This window comes from Loxodonta africana, chromosome 16 (genome assembly GCF_030014295.1).
Source record: "Loxodonta africana isolate mLoxAfr1 chromosome 16, mLoxAfr1.hap2, whole genome shotgun sequence".
Classification (NCBI taxonomy): Eukaryota; Metazoa; Chordata; class Mammalia; order Proboscidea; family Elephantidae; genus Loxodonta; species Loxodonta africana.
The window spans coordinates 24,100,180-24,122,299 of record NC_087357.1 but is presented as its reverse complement, the minus strand read 5'-3'; the positions used below and the strand labels follow the sequence as shown (position 1 = coordinate 24,122,299).

Genomic DNA, 22,120 nt, shown 5'->3' with positions numbered 1-22,120 from the left:
TAAAAATTTATTTTTGGTAACTCTTAATTTTAATATAATTGAAACTTACAGAAGAATCACAAGAATGGTATAAGGAACTCTCATATGTCCTTTGCCCAGATTCACTCCTTTTGTTACATTTTGCCCCATTTACTTTATCATTCTCTTTCTGTGTGTCTTCCTGTCTCTGTCTCTCTATCAGCTGTCCATCATCCATCTCTCTTTCTCTAATCACATGTGCGTTTTTCCTGAACTGTTTTAGAGTAGAGGGGAGACATTGTGAGCCTTCCCCTCTGATTACCTCAACATGGATTTCCTAAGAACACGGACTTTCTCTTACATAATCAAAGTACAATGACTTTTTTTTCCCAGTCTAGGACCATCATAGGTTCCCTGGGTGACGCAAGTGGTTTGTGATGGACTGCTAACCTAAAACGTTGGTGATTCGAACCCACCCAGAGGTGCCGTGGGAGAAAGGCCCGGTAATCTGCTTCCATAAAGATTATAACCCAGAAAACCCCACGGAGCAGTTCTACTCTATAATACATGGGGTCACCATGAATTGGAATCGACTCAACAGCAATGGGTTTGGTGTTTTGGGTTTAGGACCATCATAGCACATCCTTTAACTGTTGGAGGCGAAAAGGAACAAACATTTCTTTGTAGGACCCTGGACACCAGGCACTGCACCAAAGTGCTTTACATACATTGTGGTATTTTCTCTTCCAAGCAGCCCTGTGGAATCAATTTTTATTTTCCCTGTTTTACAGATGAGCAAACTGAGGTTTGGAGAAATTCAGTAACTCGCCCAGGCCCCAGGGGTAGTCACTCGGGGAGCCGAGATGCAGACTTGGTTTGACTCTGTCACTGCCCTGGTGCTGGTGCACATACTTGACGTGGGTCTGTCCACAGAGAGGCCCCAGACCCATGTGTCTTTAGTTCATCTGAGTGTACCATCTCACTGTTCTGGGCTCTGCAGAAGCAGAATTATCCAGGGCACAGCAGAGCAGATAAGCAAGAAGCTCACTGCTTGGAGCTTCCATCAGACCTGTAGAGACGACCACCACCAACACAGACAAGCATGTCTGAAAGAGGAACATGCTTCTGAACATATGCGAGGATAAACAACCAATCACATAGAGAGGGAGGACAAACAGTGCATGGTTTGGGACAGGGAGTGGAAAAGACATGTGTTTCCTGTTTATGCCAAGCGCAGTTAGGGAAAGTTATCATTATCCTGGATCTCAGGGTTAGCTTGGCAAAGCTTCTGGGAGGAGTACAATTTTAGAATTTAGAACTGCATAAGCATAGGTATTTTACAGCTGGAAAAGACTTTAGACATCTAGGCCACCGCCCTCATTCCAAACATTGGGAAACCAAGGCTCAGAAAGAGAAATTGAATTTGTCCTTGTTGTACACCTAAAGAGCGGCTGAGCTGGGACTAGAACCGGGGTCCTCTGACTTCTAGACTCAGGGTCTTTTTACTACATCAGGGAATATGGAGCTTTTTACAGTCCAAACCCCCTTTGTTATTTACCTCTCTACCCCTAACAGCTGGTGTCCTGGATTCCATATTCACGAAGTTTGTATCTGCCAAGACTTATATTAATGAATCATTAATTATCTGTTTTTATTAATCAGAGACATGGCCATACAACTCAGACTTCCTGATCTACCTAAAATATAACCAGAGTTACCCAGGTTGATAGAATAAAGAAACACAAAGTATGATCTCAGGTTGAGTTTTTGAAATGTCAAAGACAATGCTGAGATCCCCCCTCCATTGCCTTATTATTACCTTCAAAGACCCTTGAGGACTTTAGAGACCCCCAGGTTGAAAATTACTGTACAGCATCACGCTGCTTGCTCAGAAACACTCAGGGAATGTATTTTTAAAATTTGAGTGAAAGCCTTCATTGAGACCCATTTGTTTCAGCACCTTTCATTACCATGTCTGCAGCATGAATACGTCTCTTTCTTGGGTGACTGGTGGCTGTGCAGGCATTTATTCTTTGGGAGGCACATTCTACCACCCAGCAGCAGCAGTTGCTGAGCTCACGCTCAGATAAAAGCCTCTGAGCTGTTCTTTCAGTCTGGAGGAGACAATGGTGCCTGGTGACTAGGCAACTAGACGGACAAGGAGCTGTGATGGCCCCAGAAGTGCCCTGTATATCTGCTCTGTTGCCCAAGCTCAGACCAACCACAGCAAGGTCATATGGGTCAGAAAGGTGCCCTGCTAAGAGGAGACCCAGCAGGGTGCTGGGCTCAGCCCTCCTGTTGATAAACCCAGTGGACCGCCACTTTGCCCTGCTTTAAATTTCAGACAGGCCCGTGTCTTTATGTGAAGTGCTCACCCTTGCATCGTAACAGCCCTCCTCCCTTCATCCCTGGAGAAGAGTTCAGGCCTCATTGCCCAGGCTTGGTCCCCCAAGTCTCCCAGGGGATGGAGAGGCCCATCTGTACTCCAGGAGGCAAGGGGGTCTCTGGGAGCTGCCTGAGCTACACATGGAATCATTGTTCTACTTTGGGAAAGTGCTTGACCTCAGAGCATCGCTGAGGGGGCGGTCGCAAGGGGTACCTGGGTTTCTCCAATTCAGGGCTGAGCCATAAAAAAGGAAATTCTTATTGCCTCTAATTGGCCTCAGCCCAGATGAGACAGATGAGAGCTTTTTATGGTGGACTTTTTTAACCAGTTCAGCCCTTGTTAGGGAAGGGACCTTGGTTCCTTTCCCCCTGTGTTACCTAAGCAGAGTCGGACCTCCAGCAAATGTAATTAGATGTTGAAGTTCACTTTATCGTAGAAAATGGTGATTATGCAAATTTAGGCTCCGTGTTTCAGGTTTGGGGAATTACACCCTTCTCCTCCACACTGAGTGGTGGTCCTCCACACTGGGTTGACTTATGGTTACTAATTCTTGAACCTCCGGATATTCCAGGCTATGATTAAAGTTTGTTGGGACCAAACAGACACTCCGCCTCCCTCTCAGAGCTTTGATCGTAACGGCTCAGGTCTTAGATTCCAAACTGTGTCCTCAGAGGTGCCTTTGGGGGGACCCCAAGGTTTGACCAGAACAATTCCTCTTTTATTTGTGTTGTATATTGGGCTGTTGAGCAAAATTTATTTGAAGAAAAGATTCCAAGGCTAAAAACATTTTGAAAACCACTGCCCTAAACTGCAGGTGGTTGCTGTAAATGTCTGTGTGTATGTATTTGTTGTTTCGGGGTGCATTTGAGTCGATTCAGACTCATAGCGACCCCATGTGACAGGGTAGAACTGCCCCATAGGATTTTCTAGGCCGTAATCTTGACTGGAGAAGATCACTAGGTCTTCTCCCTTGGAACCACTGAGTGGGTTCAAACCACCAACCTTTTGGTTAGCTGCCAAGCACTTAACCATGTATGTATCGACCTGTTGCCATCGAGTCGATTCTGACTCATAGCAGTGCTATAGGACAGAGTAGAACTGTCCCATAGGGTTTCCAAGGCTATATAATCTTTGCGGAAGCAGATTGCCACATCTTTCTCCCGTGGAGTGGCTGGTGGGTTTGAACCGCCAACCTTTCGGTTAGGAACCAAGCGCTTTAATCACTGTGCCACCCAGGCTCCTGGTGTATGTATTAGTTCCCACAAATCCTTTCTGTGTTCTTTTCTCTTCACTGGAATTTTTAAAAACATTGTAAGTCAAGCAATGCCCAGGTGTATAACGAAAAGGCTATGCTTCCCTGCACTTTCTCCCTCCGGTTCCACCCTCTTAAGATAACCAGTGTTGACTGGCTGATATGCATCCTCCCACACCTTTCTCTGCCTGTGCTGATAGCCCGTAAAAGTTTTTTTTTATTGTGAACGTTTCCAAACTACACAATAGCGTGGAGACTGGTATAATTAACCCCTATATGCCATCACTTAGTTCCAATCATCATCAAAATTTTACAACACTTGCTTCATCTGTTCCTTTCTCTTGTATATTTTTTTCTACCGAAATGCATAGTACTACATTCACATGCTACTTGGCGACCTTTATTTTTTACTTAAAAACCTGTCTTGAAAATGATTGCGTTTTTTTTGTCCTCCTTTTAATGGCTGTGTAGTATTCCACTGTATGCTTGAATCATCACTTATTCAAACATTCCCCTATTGTTGGACACTCAGGCTCTTTCCAAAATTTTTGGCACCTCATAAATTATCACAATAAATGCCCTTGTATATAACTCTTTACATACTGGTGCCTGTATTTCTGTAGAACTGATTTCCCAAAGTGGGATGGGTGGGTGATGGGCTATGTATGTTTTAAGTTTTATTAAATATTGCTAAAGTATGTTTGCAAAGAGGCAGTGATGGTTCAGTGGTAGAATTCTTGCCTTCCTTGCAGGAGACTGGGGTTCGAGTCCTGGACAATGCACCTCACTCACAGCCACCTCCCATCCGTCAGTGAAGCCTTGCATGTTGCTATGATGCTGAACAGGTTTCAACAGGGCTTCCAGATTAAGACAGACTAGAAAGAAAGGCCTGGTGATCTACTTCCAAAAATCAGCCAATGAAAACCCTAGGGATCAAACCATCTGACCCACAACCAATCATGGGGATGGCACAGGACTGGGCAGCATTTAGTTCCATTGTGCATGGGGTCGCCATGAGTCAGAGGCTGCAACGAACAACAACAACGTGTTCTCAGCAACATGCGAAATATGACCATTTCTTCACGTTCTGACAGCCTTGGATATTATTGCTTGTTAAAAATAGTGTGAATCCTTTTTGTAAAGAGATGGCGTAAAATAGTTGTTTTTATGTGTGCAGCGAATGGATTATTTTTTCTGCTTTAATTTTATAAACGACAGCTTTGCAATCATTGTTTGGGGGAAAGTAACCACTAGGAATAGCTGGACATGAGGGAAAGAGGAAAATGTCTTTTGAAGCCCAGCCCCTGCTCTTTGTTCCCATTAGTTCACACAGCGGAAAGCGGGTGCTGGACGTGTAGTGCACATCTGCAACCTCCCGGAAGGAAGCTGCACCGAGAACGACGTCATTAACCTGGGGCTGCCCTTTGGGAAGGTCACTAATTACATCCTCATGAAGTCCACTAATCAGGTAGGCCTGGGCACTTTCACACTAGTATCTTTGGGACAGACCACACATTGGTGAAGGGTAATTACATAATTTTTTTTTTAAAGGAAGCTGTTGTTAACATAAAAAGGTGATACACAGCTGGCCTGTTGGTACTGCACCGAGGTTTTTGGTGGTGGTGGTATTTTGTTTCTCCTTTATCCTTTCACCCTTGTGATGGATACAGCCTTTTGTGAATTGCTTAGAAGTGAGGGGTGCTTTGGAACAGGGTGTTTATTAGCATAGAAAACCTAACTGGCCCCCCAAATAGAAATCCATGGACTTGAGTCTCTCGCTGAATTGCCAGCCTCTTATACAGTCTTACCTTCCCAGCTTCTCCTATCCAGCGGCCTGAATTTGGAACTGGCTGAAACAGGGATTTTTACTGCTTCTTCGTCTTAGCCTCTAAGGCCTTTGGGTCTCAGAGCAGGAGAGTAAATGGGAGTTGATGGATGTCTGCTAAATCTTAGAACTGGGAACCCTTAACCTGTGAGAACTGACTGAGCCTTCAGGCACTGAATATGTTTGTTTCCATTTCTAAAGTCAAAAGGGGAGTTAATAGAGTGGTCACAAATCAGAATATCTTATATTTTTATTTTTAATCAATATTTTTACTTTATGAATCAGAGGAGCAGGCATAGGAGAAATTCTTTTCTTAGCTAAGGCATGAACTTTGGAGACTGAAGGCCACACCAGATCATTAGTCTCCCTCCATCAACCTGGGGATAGACTACCCTCTTGGTCTCTTTGATCCTAAGGCTCCGGAATTCTATTTTGGTAAGTATCCCAAATTCAGCTTGCACTGTTAATGCAGTGAGATTCACTGGGCTAATATTATTCCCATTTGACAGATGAGATCTAGAGGTACTAACATGTTTGCATCAAGAAAGAGGAACATTGAGACCAGAAGAACTAGATGGTGCCTGGCTACAACTGAAGACTGCCCTGACAGGGAACACAACAGAGAACCCATGAGGGAGCAGGAAAGCAGTGGGATGCAGACCCCAAATTCTTGTAAAAAGACCAGACTTAACGGTCTGACTGAGACTAGAAGGACCCCGGAGGTCATGGTGCCCTAGACCTTCTGTTAGCCCAAGACAGGAACCATTCCCAAAGCCAACTCTTCAGACAAGGATTGGATTGGACTATGGGATAGAAAATGATACTGGTGAAGAATGAGCTTCTTAGATCAAGTAGACACATGAGACTATGTTGGCATCTCCTGTCTGAAGGGGAGATGAGAGGGCAGAGGGGGTCAGAAGCTGGACGAATGGACACAAAAAGAGAGTGGAAGGAAGGAGTGTGCTGTCTCATTAGGGGGAGAGCATTTAGGACTATATACCAAGGTATATATAAATTTTTGTATGAGAGTCCAACTTGATTTGTAAACTTTCACTTAAAGCATAATAAAAATTAAAAGAAAGATGAACATAGAATGCTGGGTGGCAGAACTAGAAATAAAACACTAGAGAATCTTGAGTTCTTGGTCTTACACACTTCTGCTGTGACAGCATGCAGAAAGGCAGTACATCTGAAATTCAAACATAAATTGAGGGAAGGTGGGAGAATGGGCTTGTTTAGGCTTTTATGAATTCTGCCAAGAAATATTCAGTTCAGGGAAACTGGAGAGTAGGGGCTTACAGTGAGGGCCCCATTGTCACAAGCCTCTCCTCATAAAGGGAGCAGAATCAGCACAGTGTCAGAATATACAAAGCAAACAAATCTAAGAAACAATCACAGCAACAAATCCGCTGCAGCAGCTACTGGGGCAGACTGACAAGTCCGTCAAACTCTCTGTAGAATGGATTGAGTAGAAAAGCCCTTTCCTTTCTATGCGTTTTATTATGCGTTTTATTAGAACAGCTAAATACAGAGGAAAGATGGCTGTGGAAACAGTTGGGGGTTTCCTCTCTAACTCACAGGAACACGGCCTTCCCTCCAGCCTGGGGGTTGGTGAGCCCCTGATTTTTGGAGTATATTTCTTTCTTTGCAAGGAAAGTGAGGGCTTGTGAGTCCATCTTCCTCTATAGGCTCCGCCAAACAATGAGCTTTGCAGGAGTCAGCTGAGGGCCACGTGTGCAACAGACACCTGGGAACTGGGGGTTAATGGACCCATCCTGTCCCAGAGGGGCTTCCATGGCGTGATGTAGCCTGGAATGGACATACGTAATTAAGAAATAATGTCTAGTAACCACGGGGACCTGGAGAAGGGCCGTCTTATAATGAGCTCTTTTGGTGAAGTTAATAAATAGGTCGCTTTGAACAGATGAGATCAAAGAGAGCTTTAACTTGTACTGAATTTTTTCTTTTTATGGAGGTATAAACTATGTACTCTGAAGTGTGTAACGTGCACTAATCTTAAGTGGACAACGCTATTAATTTTTTACATGTGTGCACCCATGTAATTACCACCCAGATCAAGATACAGAACATTTCCAAAAACTCAGAAGGTTTCCTCAGCGCTCCATCCCAGTCAGTTCCCCACCCCCACCCCGGAGGGAAGCACAACTCTCACTTCTGTCAGCATCTATTCATTTTGCCTATTCTTGACCGAACTTCATAAAAAGTGGAATCATACCTCGTACTGAATTTTAAGACTGTAAAACTGCAAAAGTCCAATGTACATCCTCCTTTCTTTCCTAGGCTTTTTTAGAGATGGCTTACACAGAAGCTGCCCAGGCCATGGTCCAGTATTACCAAGAAAAATCTGCTGTGATCAATGGTGAGAAACTGCTCATTCGGATGTCCAAGAGATATAAAGAATTGCAACTGAAGGTAAAGCATCCTCGAGTTTACTTAGTCATTCGACAAGCATCAGCTGACAGTCTCCTACTTGTCAGGTACTGGTCTAGGTGCTGGCAGGAAGGGGAGGGCAGGGCAAGATCCAGAGGTTACTCACTGCCTTGGGGGATCTCACATGGGAAGGCAAACCATTACAACATGGCAAGAAAAGTGCTCATTACTGGAAGTACAAAATGCAGAGATACTTGAGGCAAGATGACTAAATACCTGGCGGTCAAGAAAGATTTTACAGAGAAAGCCATGTCTGTACTGGGTCTCCAAGGATGAAGTAAGGGACAGATTACCCAATAAGCAAGGTACACGTGGGCTTACTTGTGCTTCCTTACTAATCAGATGCAGTGAAAAACAGATGAAACCGTGCACTACAGACTAGTAAGGAAGCACAAGTAAGCCTGTACGTACCTTGCTTACTGGTTAATCTGTCCCTGAAGGGGGAAAGGTTGTTGCTTTTCGGTAGTGGGAGTTTCAGGCCTAAGTCCCTGAATACGGCCTCTCTCTGCCCAAACAAATCTTCGCTAACTTTTTCCTCCCTTGTCACCACCCCTGATCTTTGATTCTCTTTCTCCATACTTATGTTTTAAGTTCAGTACAAGTCATTTTAAGTATTACATGACTAAATTGGCCACTTTCAGATTAACCCCATGGATTTTCAGGGATGAATTCCCATAACTCCAAACGGGGTTTTTTATTTTGGTTTGGCTTTTATTTCTCTTAGGTTGCTCTACATTTCTTTTCTTTGCCTTTCTTTCTTTTTTGTTTTATTGTGAAGTATAACATACAGAAAAGTGACTAATGATATATATGTACTGTTTCAAAAATAAATAATGGGTGAAATCCCATAAAACCACCACCAAAGTCAAGAAGTAGAACACTGGCAGTGCCCAAAAGCCCCCGGGTAGCTCCTCCTCAAGCTCAACGCCTCCCTCCCCACTCTCCTGACTTTGAGAATAATCATTCCCTTGCTTTTCCTGATTGTCCTACCACCTATGTATGCTCCTTAAACATTATCAGTTTAATTTTGCTTGTTTTTGAACTTTAAACGAATGGAATCTTACTGTCTACGTTCTTTTGTGTCTTGCTTTTTTCAGTTGACATGTAATCTGTGTTGTTGGAGGTATCTGTTTGTTTTCATTGTTAAATAAATTTCTGTTGTATGGCTATACAGTTTATCCATTCTACTGTCGATGGACAATGTAGGTTGTTCCCAGTTTTAGGATATTAGGGACAATACTACTAGTATTGTAGTATAATAATATATATATATATATTTTAGAATACTACTACTATTCTTAAAAATGTTACTGTGGTACAGATGTGCTTCAGCGTAAAACTAAGGGCACATAACCAAGAGTGGAATTGCTGGGTCATAGGGCATGTTCACCCTCAACTTTACTAGATAATAGCAAGAGCGCTTCAAAAATTGTTGTCCCAAATATACACTGCTATTAGTAGTATATGAGACTTTCCAAAGGTCCATATTCTTGTTAACACTTTATCTTGTCCAACTTCTAAAAGTTTTTCTTGTCTGAGGAGAGTGTAATGGTATATCATGTTTTAATTTTGTATTTTCCTGGTTACCATTTGAGGTTGAAAACTTTTTAATATGTGTATTGGCTATTCCATCTGGATCTTCTCTTGTGGGAAGTTTCCTTTCAAGTCATCGGCCCATGTGTTTTTTTTGTTGATTGTGTCTTCTTATTGGTTTGTAGGAGTTCTCTTAACTAGAGTACTTAGTCCATTCGGATTTATTAGCATTAATGACATATTTGTGTTTAAACTTACCATCTTATTTTGTGCTGTCTACCATCTTACTTAACAGAGATTTTCTACTTCACTTCAGCTCATTTCACGTTTACTCAGAGTTCATTTTGTTCAAGATCCATAGCCTTTAATTTGCCTTAAAGATTGAAATCAGAGACAAAAGCACAGTGGTTATTTCTAGTTAGGACTAGCATTCTGACAAGTCTACATATATGGATCAGTAATACGTCAACCAGTTGCCAACATCCTGGTTCTGCTTTGCTTGCATTATTGCTTTTGAAGTGCCTTGGCCAATAGTTCTGCTTCAGGCAGAACCTGGCTTTTTTTTTTTTTTCCTTTTTTTTCTGACTAATGACAGCACATTACTTTTCTCAGACAAGTCAAAGATCCCACCCTGTTCTGAACATAGGCAAAGGTCTTGTTCTCCTGGACTCTCCCCTGGGGGATAGAATTGAATTTCTGCAATGAGTTCTCAGTGGAGCTTTTGTCTCAAATGAGATGTTGTCATAAGTTTCTAATTAGGATTAATAGCAGTAATCAGTTCCTTAAAGTACCAAGGCACTGTGATACCTGACTGAGGAAGATACTTTGGGGCGGTGCAGAATCCATAGGTTAAAGAGGTTGGATGGTCAAGGTTTGCATTCAGCAGGTTTTTACTGAGTGCCCACTATGGGCAGGAACTGGGCTGGGTGCCTCGAATATGGAAGTGGCAAGCTTGCAGAGGAGCTCACAGTCTGGTGGGGGAGGAAAAGCGTTTAAACCTAAAACCATCAGCAGCCATATGATCTATGCCAGATTGGAAGGTATTGGTGCCAATCTAGGCTCCGCCCTTTACTGCTTTGATGAGCTTAGACAAGTTGCTTCACCTCTTGTGAACCTTAGTTTTTAGATTGGTAAAGATTTACTTGAACCTAAAACCTTTGGTTTTAAGCATTTTTTGCATGTAATGTCTCTTTTGAGTCTCATAATCACGCTATCCTGTGAGGTATGTAGGGTGGACCAAACCAAACCCACGGCCAATGAGTCCATTCTGACTCACAGTGACCCTATAGGACAGGGTAGAACTGCCCATAGGGTTTCTAAGGCTGTAATCTTTACGGAAGTAGACTGATAGGGTAGGTAATTACCATAATTATAACAGTACAACAATAATAACAATGATATGTACAGCTAGTTGTGTCCTGGTCACTGGATCGAGTAGTGTGCCAGGTACTTTACATACGTTATCTGCTTTAATCCTGACATCAGCTCTGTCAGACAGGTTTTATTGTCTTAGTTTTACAGATGAGGAAACTGAGGCTAATAGAAGAAGTTCAGTAACTTGCCCAAGATCCTAGTTACTGGAAGAGCCATAATTAAAACCTAAGACTGTTTTGGTTTCTCACTATATCTTCATCTGTTTTGTGTTAGTATGATCTCCATTGTCCAAATGAAAAGACAAAAGAAATCACTAATTTTCTTAGGGTCACCCAGCCAGTAAGTAGCAGAGAGAGTATTCTAACAGTGCTTTTCAAACTTGAATGTGCATATAAATCCTTTGGGGGGGTCTTGCTAAAATGCAGGGACAGGGCTGTGATTCTGCATTTCTGAAAAGCTCCCAGGAGCTGCTGATGTTGTTGGTCCTTAAACACACTTTAAGTAGTAAGGGCCCAGAACATGTTGTTGTCTAACCTTAGTAAGGCTTTTCTGTTCCCCGAGCTGTTACACTGCCTCTCAGAGTCGTGAAGGTCACAAGGTATAACATATGTGAAAGCATCGTAGAACGCTTTTCAACTGCATAGGAATGTGTGCTTTGTGGCCCCTAAGTTGATGTGAATCAGCTAGGACTCTCTCTGCAGGTGACAGAAATTCATCTCATTTAAGCATGTTGGTTTAAGCCGAAAAAGGAATTTATTGGTTTGTGTAAATGAAAAGTCCAAGAGTAGTCCTGGCTGCAGGTACAGCTTGAGTCAGGTACCAAATGATATGATTGTTGTTGTTGTTAGGTGTCGTCGAGTTGGTTCCAACTCATAGCGACCCTATAGGACAGAGTAGAACTGCCCATAGGGTTTTCTAAGGAGCAACTGGTGGATTTGAACTGCTGAACTTTTGGTTAGCAGCCGAGCTCTGAACCACTACACCACCAGGGCTTCTATGATACCATTAGGACTTGGTTTTTTGCTGTTCTGCTTTCTGCTTGGTTAGCTTTTGGGGGCTCCCTGGGACAGCCCCTGGCAGCTCCAGGCTTGCTCTTCTAGGTGGCCTGGTAGACTCAGTAGCAACACCAGCTCTGGATTCTCATCCCCCCATTTCCTTCAACAAGGGAGCGCCAAAGCCTTTCCTGCTTACTCCCACCAAAGTCCTGAGTCACTCTGATCAGGCTAGCTTAGGACACATGCCCATCTCTGGACCAATCCCTGAGGTCAGGGGGGCCATGCTATAACTAGCCAGGCCTGTCTCTCCTGCTTCATCCTGGGATCCAGGGGTGGAGGCCCACCCAGACCTCTGGAGTAAGAGCGCTGCCACCAGGAGAAAAAAGAGCGGCTTCTGGGGAGGTCTCCGAGCCCAGTGGCCACCACACAGGGTATGGTGATTAGTGCAGGACATACAGAGGTGATTGGTCTTTCTTTAACTTTACCTTTTACCCACGTAGCAAAGTGGAAGGAGAGAAAGTTGACATTTTAAGGGATTTTTCATCCCCTCTCTTAAGTGATACTTTGTCATGTTCATATCTTATTTCCCCTTACATTATTTTGGGGGGGCGGATAATGTTCCTCAGGATATTTGGGGCGGGGCCTTCCACATAGTAATAGGTTGTGATACATGTGCAGAATGAATGAGAATCTGAACAATAAACAATAAAATGTGAAATGTTTTTACTTGGTATTAAGGAATTAAAGAAATTAAAGCCCTTTAATATATCACCAAAGTCCCTGGGTGTCGCAAATAGTTAAGCGTTCTGATTACTAGCCAAAAGGTTGGCAGTTTGAACCCATCCAAAGGCACCTCGGGAGACAGGACTGGCCATCTACTTCTGAAAGGCCACAGCCATGAAAACCCTATGGAGCAGTGCTCCTCTGACATACATGGGCTTGCCATGGGTCAGAATCGACTCCATGGCAACTAACAACAACGACAAAGTGTCACCACTTCCTCAGCCCTAGTCTTGTTTTCCTGAGTAATAAGCATGTCTTGAGAACCTACTGTGTGTTCACCAGGGCCGATACGTAGATTCGATTCCCAGCCAATGCACCTCATGTGCACCTACCACCTGACACTGGGGGCTTATGTGTTGCTATGATGCTGAACAGATTTCAGTGGAGCTTCCAGACTAAAATGGAGTAGGAAGAAATGCCTGGTGATCCACTTCTGAAAAACAGTCAGTGAAAATCCTATGGATTACAATAGTCTAATCCCCAACTGATCATAGGGACGGCGCAGGACAGAGCAGGATTTCATTTGTTGTGGAGGTCCCCATGAGTCAGAGGGAGGGGGTGATTCAACCGCAGCCAACAACAACACGCACCAGTATGGCCCTCCTGGTTGTTAAGATATCAAAACCCTTCAGTATCGGTTGGTAAAGAGTCACTGGCCCAAGTCCCCATATGCTCTTCTCCTACATCCTTCCTTATCTCCTCCCCAGGCCCCAGGCTTTCCCACAATCCAGCAACTAAAGAATAAACAACAGGCACAGTGGGGGCCACCTGGCCCTAGAACCCTGAATTGGTCAGGCCCGTGCAGTTCTGGTGGTTGAATATTTTGAATATGCTCATGTCAAACTTCAGGGCCCACTGGATAGGATGGAGAGGCTTCTTCTGTGGGGCAGGGGTTTGGCTTCCAACCATCACCTGCTTTCTGAACTACCCTTGTGAAAGTTTTCTGGAGAAAGGAGTGACCACCATCCTGTGAAACAATGGTCACTGCATGCCTTTGGCTCAGTGAAGAGCCTCATATTGGCAGTGAAGTTCCTGCCTTGAGGGGGAAGGCAGATAAAGGCCCAGGAGTTGTAACTCCTCTGCCTCATACCCTCGTGGGTCTGGGTAGGTGGCAAGAGCTGTAGCAACAAGATCTCCCCAAGTAGAGCCACAGGGGTATTGGCTATAACACTCAAGCTTCTCAAGATCTTAGGTTGTTTTCCTTCCTGCAGACTTGGACAAGAATTTCACACTCTTTTTTGGGTTGTTCTATAAATGCAGCTGTATTCACCCAAGAAAAATGGAGACAAGGGAGGTCTAAGTACAGTGTCATAGCATCTTAGATGCAGAAGGGAACTTGCAGTGATTTAAACCAGTGTCTTCCAGTCACTACATCAGAGAATCATCAGGGGGAGTTTTCAGGTTCCCTGGCCCTGAGACTCTCATTCATTATTTTGGGCTGGGGCTAAGATAGCTTCCAGGTGGTTCTGGGAGCAGAGGGTCTGATTTCTGAATCACAGCCCAGCCTTCTAGCCCCAAAGAGAGCCCCTGGGAAGCGATGTTGTGAGTGGTCCATGATACTCTCAGTTGGTAAAACAGCAAATGATGATTGAAGGTCTCTGGGTAAGTCATTATACTAAAAGCTTTAATGAATATAAGATATGGTTCTTATTTAGGAGTTTGCAATCCAACTGGGTAGACAAGTTATTCTTTTGCAAAGTTATACAAGATATAAATATGTATGCATAAGTTCAGAAGATGAGTGACAAAAGGCAGCGTGACTTAGGAGTGATTACTGAGCAGGGCCTTAAAGGATGATGGGAATTTACTTCAGCAGGGAAGGGGCTTTCAGGCAGAAGCAGTCAGGTGAGAAGCAATGTTGAAGCTGTGAAAACACAGTAATGTCACAAACAATCAGGACTGCCCTGACAGGCTCCAGCTCTGATGAATTCAGGGCTTATCTGGAAGGTTTCAGTATCAGCCCAGGACTCTCGAGGTATGTAAAACAGCTGGGAAGCCCTCAGAGGGCACAGAGCTCTCTAGCAGCTCCTTTCATGTTGGCCAAACACTCTGGCTTTTATCAGTGTGGCCTGCCATGCCCTGAGGCTACTGGTGGTTGCCAGATGAGCCTCATTATCTCACCTTTATAGGTGATGGATGTGACTCCCCCACAGGCAAAGAGCCTTGACCCCCACTGACCCAGCCCACTGGGGACCAAGCTGGGGCTGCTTTTTGTGGGTTGAGATTCTCAAATCATGGTGTCCCCCTTGGTGCATGTCAGCCTTTCCCTAGGACAACTGCAGGGGACTTGGGATCTCACCAGGTGGATGATCCCCTTGTGGGCTGTTGAGCTGCATCAATGTTACCATGAATGGATGAAAAGATACCATGATTTAGAGGGTGGGGAAGGAGGATAGGGAGTTAGATGAAACAAGCTTGCTCAGAATTTTGAAGAGGGGTGATGGGTTTATTGGGGTTCAGTATACCATTCTCTCTACTTTTGTCTGTTTGAAATTTTCTGCAATAAAAAGTTACCCCAAATGTCATCATAGACCTCCCTCATCTCCATTTTTCTTGGATAAGTACAGCTGCATTTAACCTGCCTCCTTCACACCTTTAACCACAGGATGCAGAGATTGTACCCAAAGCAGGTTGAGGCGATTTTCTTGGAACTCTGAGAAGTCAATTCTGTTATCTGAAAACCTTTGGCCATGTCTCTCCCCTTCTCAGATGCCTGCTGGCAGAGTATTTGGTCCAGAGAGTGCCAAACACTTTTCAACAATCGCTTAAAACAGAGGAGCTGACCCTCTGATCCTCAGAAGGGCTCACAATGCCAGTGATGAGCAGCCCCAGTATGTAGCCATTTGCTGACCATGCTGTTCATTCGACAGCAACCCCTGTAGCACCATCCTCCCATCCATCTAGCCTTCCATCTTGGACCCAGTATCATGGAGCATCTGGTCCATGCAAGGCTCTGTGCTGGTGTTGTGTGAAGATAAGCAACCCAGGGCCCTGGCTCCCTGGAAACCTGTGGCCTGAATATAAGTAATTCCAGAGGGCCTTGTGCTGAATATGGCCCCAGGAGGATATTCTGTGGTGGGGAAAATAAGGAGCAGAGAATGTTTAAGTCAGGAAGAGGCTCTTCTGGTCCCCAGAGAGGCACTCTAAAGAAGCTTCTTGGATCTGGAAGACTGCATGGGCACCTGCTGAGGGCATCCCAACGGCCACTAGAGGATGTTTTTATCTGTGGTACCCGAAGGCCAGCTCTGCCCTCACCAGAGGCAAAGGGCATGGGGCAGAGAATAAAGTGCTGTCAGTGATGACCATGGTGCTAAGGGACCTCAAGTTCCTGGAATGCCTCTGACCCTGACCGGCCTGACTTGCTCCAGCACTGCTGGTCTCTGCCCCAGACCCTACCCCCATCCTGGCTGTCCCTCAGTAGTCTGCAGAGCCTCAACTGCTTTCTGAGAAGGCCACCCTCCACTTAACCCGGGCTTTCCTGGGTCTGGGCTGGAAGGAACGGTCGGGAAGATTTCAGCTTCCTGAGGAGTAGAAGAAAACAGTTTGAGACTTTGAGGACTCTGTACTACAGAAAATCCCCCATCCAACCTCCTTGGAGAATTTTTATCATTCTGTTCTGAAAAGTTGCCATGGTATATTTAACCCAGTTTGGTGGCATATTATTTAGCCTTTGCCTTTTCTAGCTTCTAGATTTGAGGCCCAGCATTTGGCCTCCCTGGTGATGGTGACAACAGATTATATTCTTTGTACTAGGTCCTGATGGTGCCCACCAGCTCTCCAGAGCTCTGTTTGTGTATGTGTTGGTCTGTGTGAAGGCAGTGCTGCTGTAGTGGGTCTTTCTGTGGACTAGCTATCCCAGGCTGGCCTTTCCCTTGATGGTACAGTAGGGAGCTTCCACTTTACAGACCAAGGTGAGCAAGCAGGAAGAAGACTGACTCAGTGCAATCCATATTGAGTGTAGTCACCTCCAAATGAGCCTTCTTACTCTACCCCAAGGTAGTGACAAAACTCTGACTGAAGGACAGGTGGTCTGGAGTGGGGTAGGATTAGAGGGAGGCATCTTGGGCTGCAGCTTTCTTCTCAGCCCAGGCCAACAGCCTTGGCTTCTTTGCTTGGTTGGTCTTGGGTCTCTGCTTGAGGTGCTAGTTGACTCCAAGGCCTAGGAGAGCTGGTTAATTGCAGGTGGCACTTTCGTACACTTATAGGGGATCAATCTTTATAGCTGTATTCGTATGTAAGAGGCCATTTGCCAAAGCAGTAAAGGCCTTGTTAAGGTGGATATCCTGACTAGTTCCTGGGCCTTTTTAGAATTTACTGGCTTCTTGAATTCCTACTTTTTTCACAGCCACAGGGGATGGGGCCGCCATCTTCTCTTTGGCTGTCTGTCAGCATCTTAAGAACCTAAACGAGTGATCTCTCCCTGCCCTAGGCCTGAGCTTTACCCTGAAACCACAGGCAGCTCTTGCTTCATCTCTCCTTTGCTCAGTGCTTTTCCCAGCCCAACCCTCAATCTTGACAGCCACACAGGCAAGCAGCCATGCCATTTAGAGTACTCAGAGAATTCTAATCCCAGCAAGCTCACTTCACGTCTCTGGACCTTGTCTTCCTACCTGTAAAATGAGATACATGGTGATACCTAATGTTTGTATAACTCCAAGATTTCATGATTCTTTGTAAACTTTATAGAAAAAAAATCAAGGAAAGAAAAGGAAGTTGATTAAGCTTCTTAATAAAATTATAAAAGTTGATATTACAGAATGAGTTTCTGTAGTCCTTTTTTTTTAAATAATAGCTTTAGTGAGATATAATTCACATACCATAAAATTCACCCTGCTAATACCTTCTCGTTAAATGAGTGAATCCTGTGTAGTCTTTGGGAAATGCTCTTGGCTTTTCTTTTGTGCTTGTTAATTTATTTATTTTTTAAATCCTTTGTTGTTTTTCATTTTGTTATTGTTTGTCCATTCTGGCTTTAGGAAGGGCTCTGGTTGGGATTTAGGGGCTGGGATTGGTCCTGTTCTAGCATAGCTACCATTTGGGGACCTATGGCATAGGCAGTCTGTGGGCACCTTGCATTCTCAGCTGTGAGTCATGGCTCACGGTGCCTACATAACAGATTTTCTTTGAGCATCAGATGACCCCTGTGGATGAACATACCAGAGTAAGGTGTTGAATGGGGCATGAGACATGGAAAAGATCTTGGAGTTAAAATGTCTGTTGAGCTCTGACTTGTAGCAACCCTGTAGGACAGAATAGAACTGCCCCATAGGGTTTCCAAGGAGTGGATGGAGGATTTGTACTGCTGACCTTTGGTTAGCACCTGAGCCCTTAACCACTGTGCTGCCAGGGTTCCAGGCATGACCTTGAATGTGTCTGTTAACCCAGCACAACTAAGGAGTCACTATCTACTCAGGAACACAATGTCGATCATGCTCCTGGAGTTGTGCAGGGCAGAGACTCTGCCTCAGCCTCTCTGGGTCTGTTTTCAGATGTGTAAAATGTGGAGGCTGCATTCCGTGATCTTCAAGCCTCCTTCCAAGTTTTAAATGCCTCCCTTCTTCCCTCACCCGTCCCTCGCTACCTCGCATCTTCCTCCCTCCTCCTTCCCTCCTTCTGATGGTGACTCTCTCTGACTTTGTTTAGAAACCAGGGAAAACCGTGGCTGCCATCATCCAGGACATCCATTCCCAGAGGGAGAGGGACATGTTCCGGGAAGCAGACAGGTGAGGCCCTGGCCCTAGATCTCTCCTCTTTCTCCTTCTTATGGGTATTTGAGTCAAGCCCTGCCCTGTCCATCTGCTTTTCTGGGCAGTCCAATTCACAAGTTCTGTTCAGGTTAAACCTCAGAAAGATGCAAGATGCTGGGCTTCCCCTCAGGTGCTTCTCCTTTTCTGGAAAGGAATGCAGGAGGGGTTCTGTTAACATTTGGCCCTTTGGCGGCAAGTCTACACTGTCCCAAAACAGCCAGAAAGTGTATGTGAGTAACTGTGTATGTATGTATGTGTATTCTGCTTCAAGCCAGTTTTCGAGTTTTCTGCAGATGTAGGAACAGAAATGTAGATGGTTCAAAAAAAGCAGTTTCTTGACTGGTCATTTACCCTGAACATTGAATGCATTCAGTGTTCTAACTCTTTTCTTCAAACTTAAGTTTGTGTCCATGCCAAGCTGGGGTTAGGTTTACCACAGCCCTCCCCTACAAGGAGGGTCCCTGTGGAGCTTCAAGGTGGAAAACAGCTGGTGTGGGCACTGGCTGGCCCATTCTGTGGTTTTTTCCCAGGACTGCCACAGATGGTGCTCTAAACTCACTGTAGAGGGCCTGAGCCCAGGATGTGGACTCCAAGATGGTCTGTGCAGCCTGGTCTTCATGAACCATGTCCCAGCAGCCCCAGACTGGTGAGGGCTGCGTGGTTTCCTAATATTTGGGAACCAAGTGAAAAATGCCTGTCCTTTTGAGTATCAGGAGTATGACTTAGTTGACTTGCTTAATGAGTAAACAGCCTTCAATGTGTGACTATGAATATCTTTGTACATAACCATTGAGGTTGGGACTTTCATGTGTTTGTTTGAAGTTTTTTAAGACATGCATAAAGCTACACTGCTGGACTACAGTTCTCTGGCAGAGTGGAGCAGGGACTAGGGGGTCTAGCTCAGAATCTTGAGCACGTTGAAGTCCATTTCTGGATTTCAGTTTCTTGATCTGAGACACCAGCAGACCAGGTGGAGGAGTGGCTTCAATCCTGGGAACCAAGAGGCTGGCTAATTAAACTTCAGGGTTAGGCAGCCTTACCCTCCAGGTGGACCAGGGCAAGCCTCGCCCTACCATCTCACCTCAGACGCCCCCAGAGAAGAGTCCTACTCTCCAAGTATAGCTCACTTCTAAGAGGAACAAAGATGGCACTGAGCCAAACCAATCCAAGGATCCCTCCTAGTTCCCATGAGTGGCAGAAGTAAACGGGCAGAAAGCAGTCAGGACTGTGCTTAGGGAGAGCCCCTCCTCGAAGAGACCAGCCCAAACCAAACAAGTTGCCATCAAGTCAGTTCCAGCTCATGGATACCCTATGTGTGTCAGAGGAAAACTGCGTTTAGTAGGGTTTTCAGTGGCCGATTTTTTGAAAGTAGATAGCTAGGCCTTTCTTCTGAGGTATCTGTGGATAGATTTGAGCCTCTAAACTTTCAGTTAGCAGCGAAGCATGTTAACCATTTGCACCACCTAGGGACTCCTCATAGAAACCAGGGTGGAGGAAAAGGCTTTCTCTCTGTGGTTCTGTACAGTTGTGAATGATGGGTGTATAACCCAAGAGTGCTATGTGCACAGTATACCTATGTGTGAGGCCATGTGTATCTGTGTGTGTTGAGTAGGTGTGTGAACAGGTTCTAAAACTGGCTCCTTTGCTCCCTCACAGATATGGCCCAGAAAGGCCACGCTCCCGTAGTCCAGTCAGCCGCTCGCTCTCCCCAAGGTCCCACACTCCCAGCTTCACCTCCTGCAGCTCTTCCCACAGTCCTCCGGTCCCCTCCCGGGCTGACTGGGGCAACGGCAGGGACTCGTGGGAGCACTCTCCCTATGCCAGGAGAGAGGAAGAGCGAGACCCGGCCCCCTGGAGGGAGAACGGGGAGGACAAGAGGGACCGAACAGACCTGTGGGTACATGATCGCAAACACTACCCCCGCCAACTGGACAAAGCGGAGTTAGATGAGCGAATCGAAGGAGGGAGGGGCCACCGAGAAAAGTACCTGAGGTCTGGGTCTCCCAATCTGCTCCATTCTGTGTCCAGCTACAAAAGCCGGGAAGACGGCTACTACTGGAAGGAGCCCAAAGCCAAGTTGGACAAGTACCTAAAGCAACAGCAGGATACTCCCGGGAGGTCCAGGAGGAAGGACGAGGCCAGGCTGCGGGAGAGCAGACACCCTCACCCGGAAGACTCGGGCAAGGAAGATGGGCTGGAGGTGAAGGTCATGAGGGCCCCTGAGAGAGCCAAGGCGAAGCAGAGTGAGAAAAATAAGACCAAGAGACCTGATAGAGACCAAGAAGGAGCTGATGATAGAAAAGAAGGCAAAATGCCAGAGAATGAGGTAATGATGCAATCTCTTCGCTAGGGAAAATGAGCCAGGTCCCAAAGGAGAAAAATAAAACAGACAAACAAAAAAAAACCAAACCTGTTGTCATCGAGTCGATTCCGACTCATACGTACCCTATAGTTTTTCCTGCCCCATAGGGTTTCCAAGGCTGTACGGAAGCAGGGTGCCACATCATTCTCCTGCAGAGTGCCTGGTGGGTTTGAGCCGCCAACCTTTTGATTAGCAGCTGAGTGCTTTAACCACTATGCCACCAGGGGTCGACCAGAAACAATAATAGTAATAATAATATTATACAGAGGATGATGAACAGATATTTATTGAATGTTTTCTATTTGCCAGGTACTGTGCTAAACACTTTATCTCAGTTAAGTCATTTAATTCTCACAGCATTATTCCAGATGAGGAAACTGAGTCACAGAGAGCCTAAGTTATTTGATCAAGGACAAATGGTCAGAAATTGGTAGAGCTTGAGATCACACCCAGGCCATTTGGCACCAAATCCCGCTGCACCTGGGCTTCCTTACTAGAAGATAGGGAGGAACTTGGCGTGTTGGCTGCTGTGGTCTTGTTTGTCCAGGGTGGAATGGTCCCAAAGTGTTTGCACCAAAAGAGTGTGCCAAGGGAGATTAGATCTTTGGTCTACTCAGTCCTCTTTCCTGCCAAATGCATCTACCAATCCTGGGGCTTCAAGGAGAGGTGGTAAAGGAGAAGTAGCCACCACCCACTAAATTATACTGGATGCCCAGGGTTTGGCCTGTTTCTCTAGACATAGTCAACTGCCCACAGTATTTCACATCCACTTCAATAAAAATGCAGCAATTAGCTGTACCCTTTCATCCAGGCATCTGAAAGGACTTTGCAACTTGTTGCGTTACTTCAGTTCACACTGTGGGTCATGAGACAGACTGTGGATACCAGGCTTATATTCTAACTTGGTTTATACTTCCTTCTTGCCAGTCTCTTATGTTTAAGTAGGGGTGGGTAACGGAGGTTGGAGGGGTCTGCATAAAGACCCTAATTTTCTTAATCCTCCATGCATATTTTCTAGTAACCCTGACCGAGGAGTTGGTGATAACTAATGAACCCAATTCTCAACTCCATGAACACTGAAGAGTCGTACTTTTGGCCAGTATTTCAGCATTCCTTTCCGTGTGAATTGGTGGAGTGCTGCTTTTCCAGACAGTGTTCTAGGCACAGGGTCCCAAAGGTGAAGTGAACATAGTCTGTGTTGTGGCAGAGACCAAGGTCTAATGGTGAAAACAGACCTGTGAAAAATAACTGAGATACAATGGGACACATGCTGGAATAGATGGTGGAAAAGCTGCCATGTGAGCAAGGATTAATTCTGCTGAGGAAGGCTGCACAGAGGAGGTGATATTTGCGCTGGGCATTGAAGGTAGAGAAAAAGGAGTTTGGGATTCTCAGTAGAAAAAGCAGCGAGGGCAAAAGTCAAAAAGAAAGACTGTTATGAAGAACCTGAAGAT

General features: G+C 45.2%; 1 protein-coding gene across 1 annotated transcript in view; it reads left to right on the top strand.

The window, feature by feature from the left end:
* Positions 1-22,120, top strand: part of RBM20 (RNA binding motif protein 20) — a 59,215-nt gene that overhangs the window by 13,604 nt on the left and 23,491 nt on the right. Inside the window, exons 5-8 of the mRNA XM_023546740.2 lie at positions 4,921-5,064; positions 7,723-7,854; positions 18,201-18,280; positions 19,961-20,630. Coding sequence (XP_023402508.2) covers positions 4,921-5,064; positions 7,723-7,854; positions 18,201-18,280; positions 19,961-20,630 — 1,026 coding nt within the window. The remainder of the gene's footprint in view (positions 1-4,920; positions 5,065-7,722; positions 7,855-18,200; positions 18,281-19,960; positions 20,631-22,120) is intronic.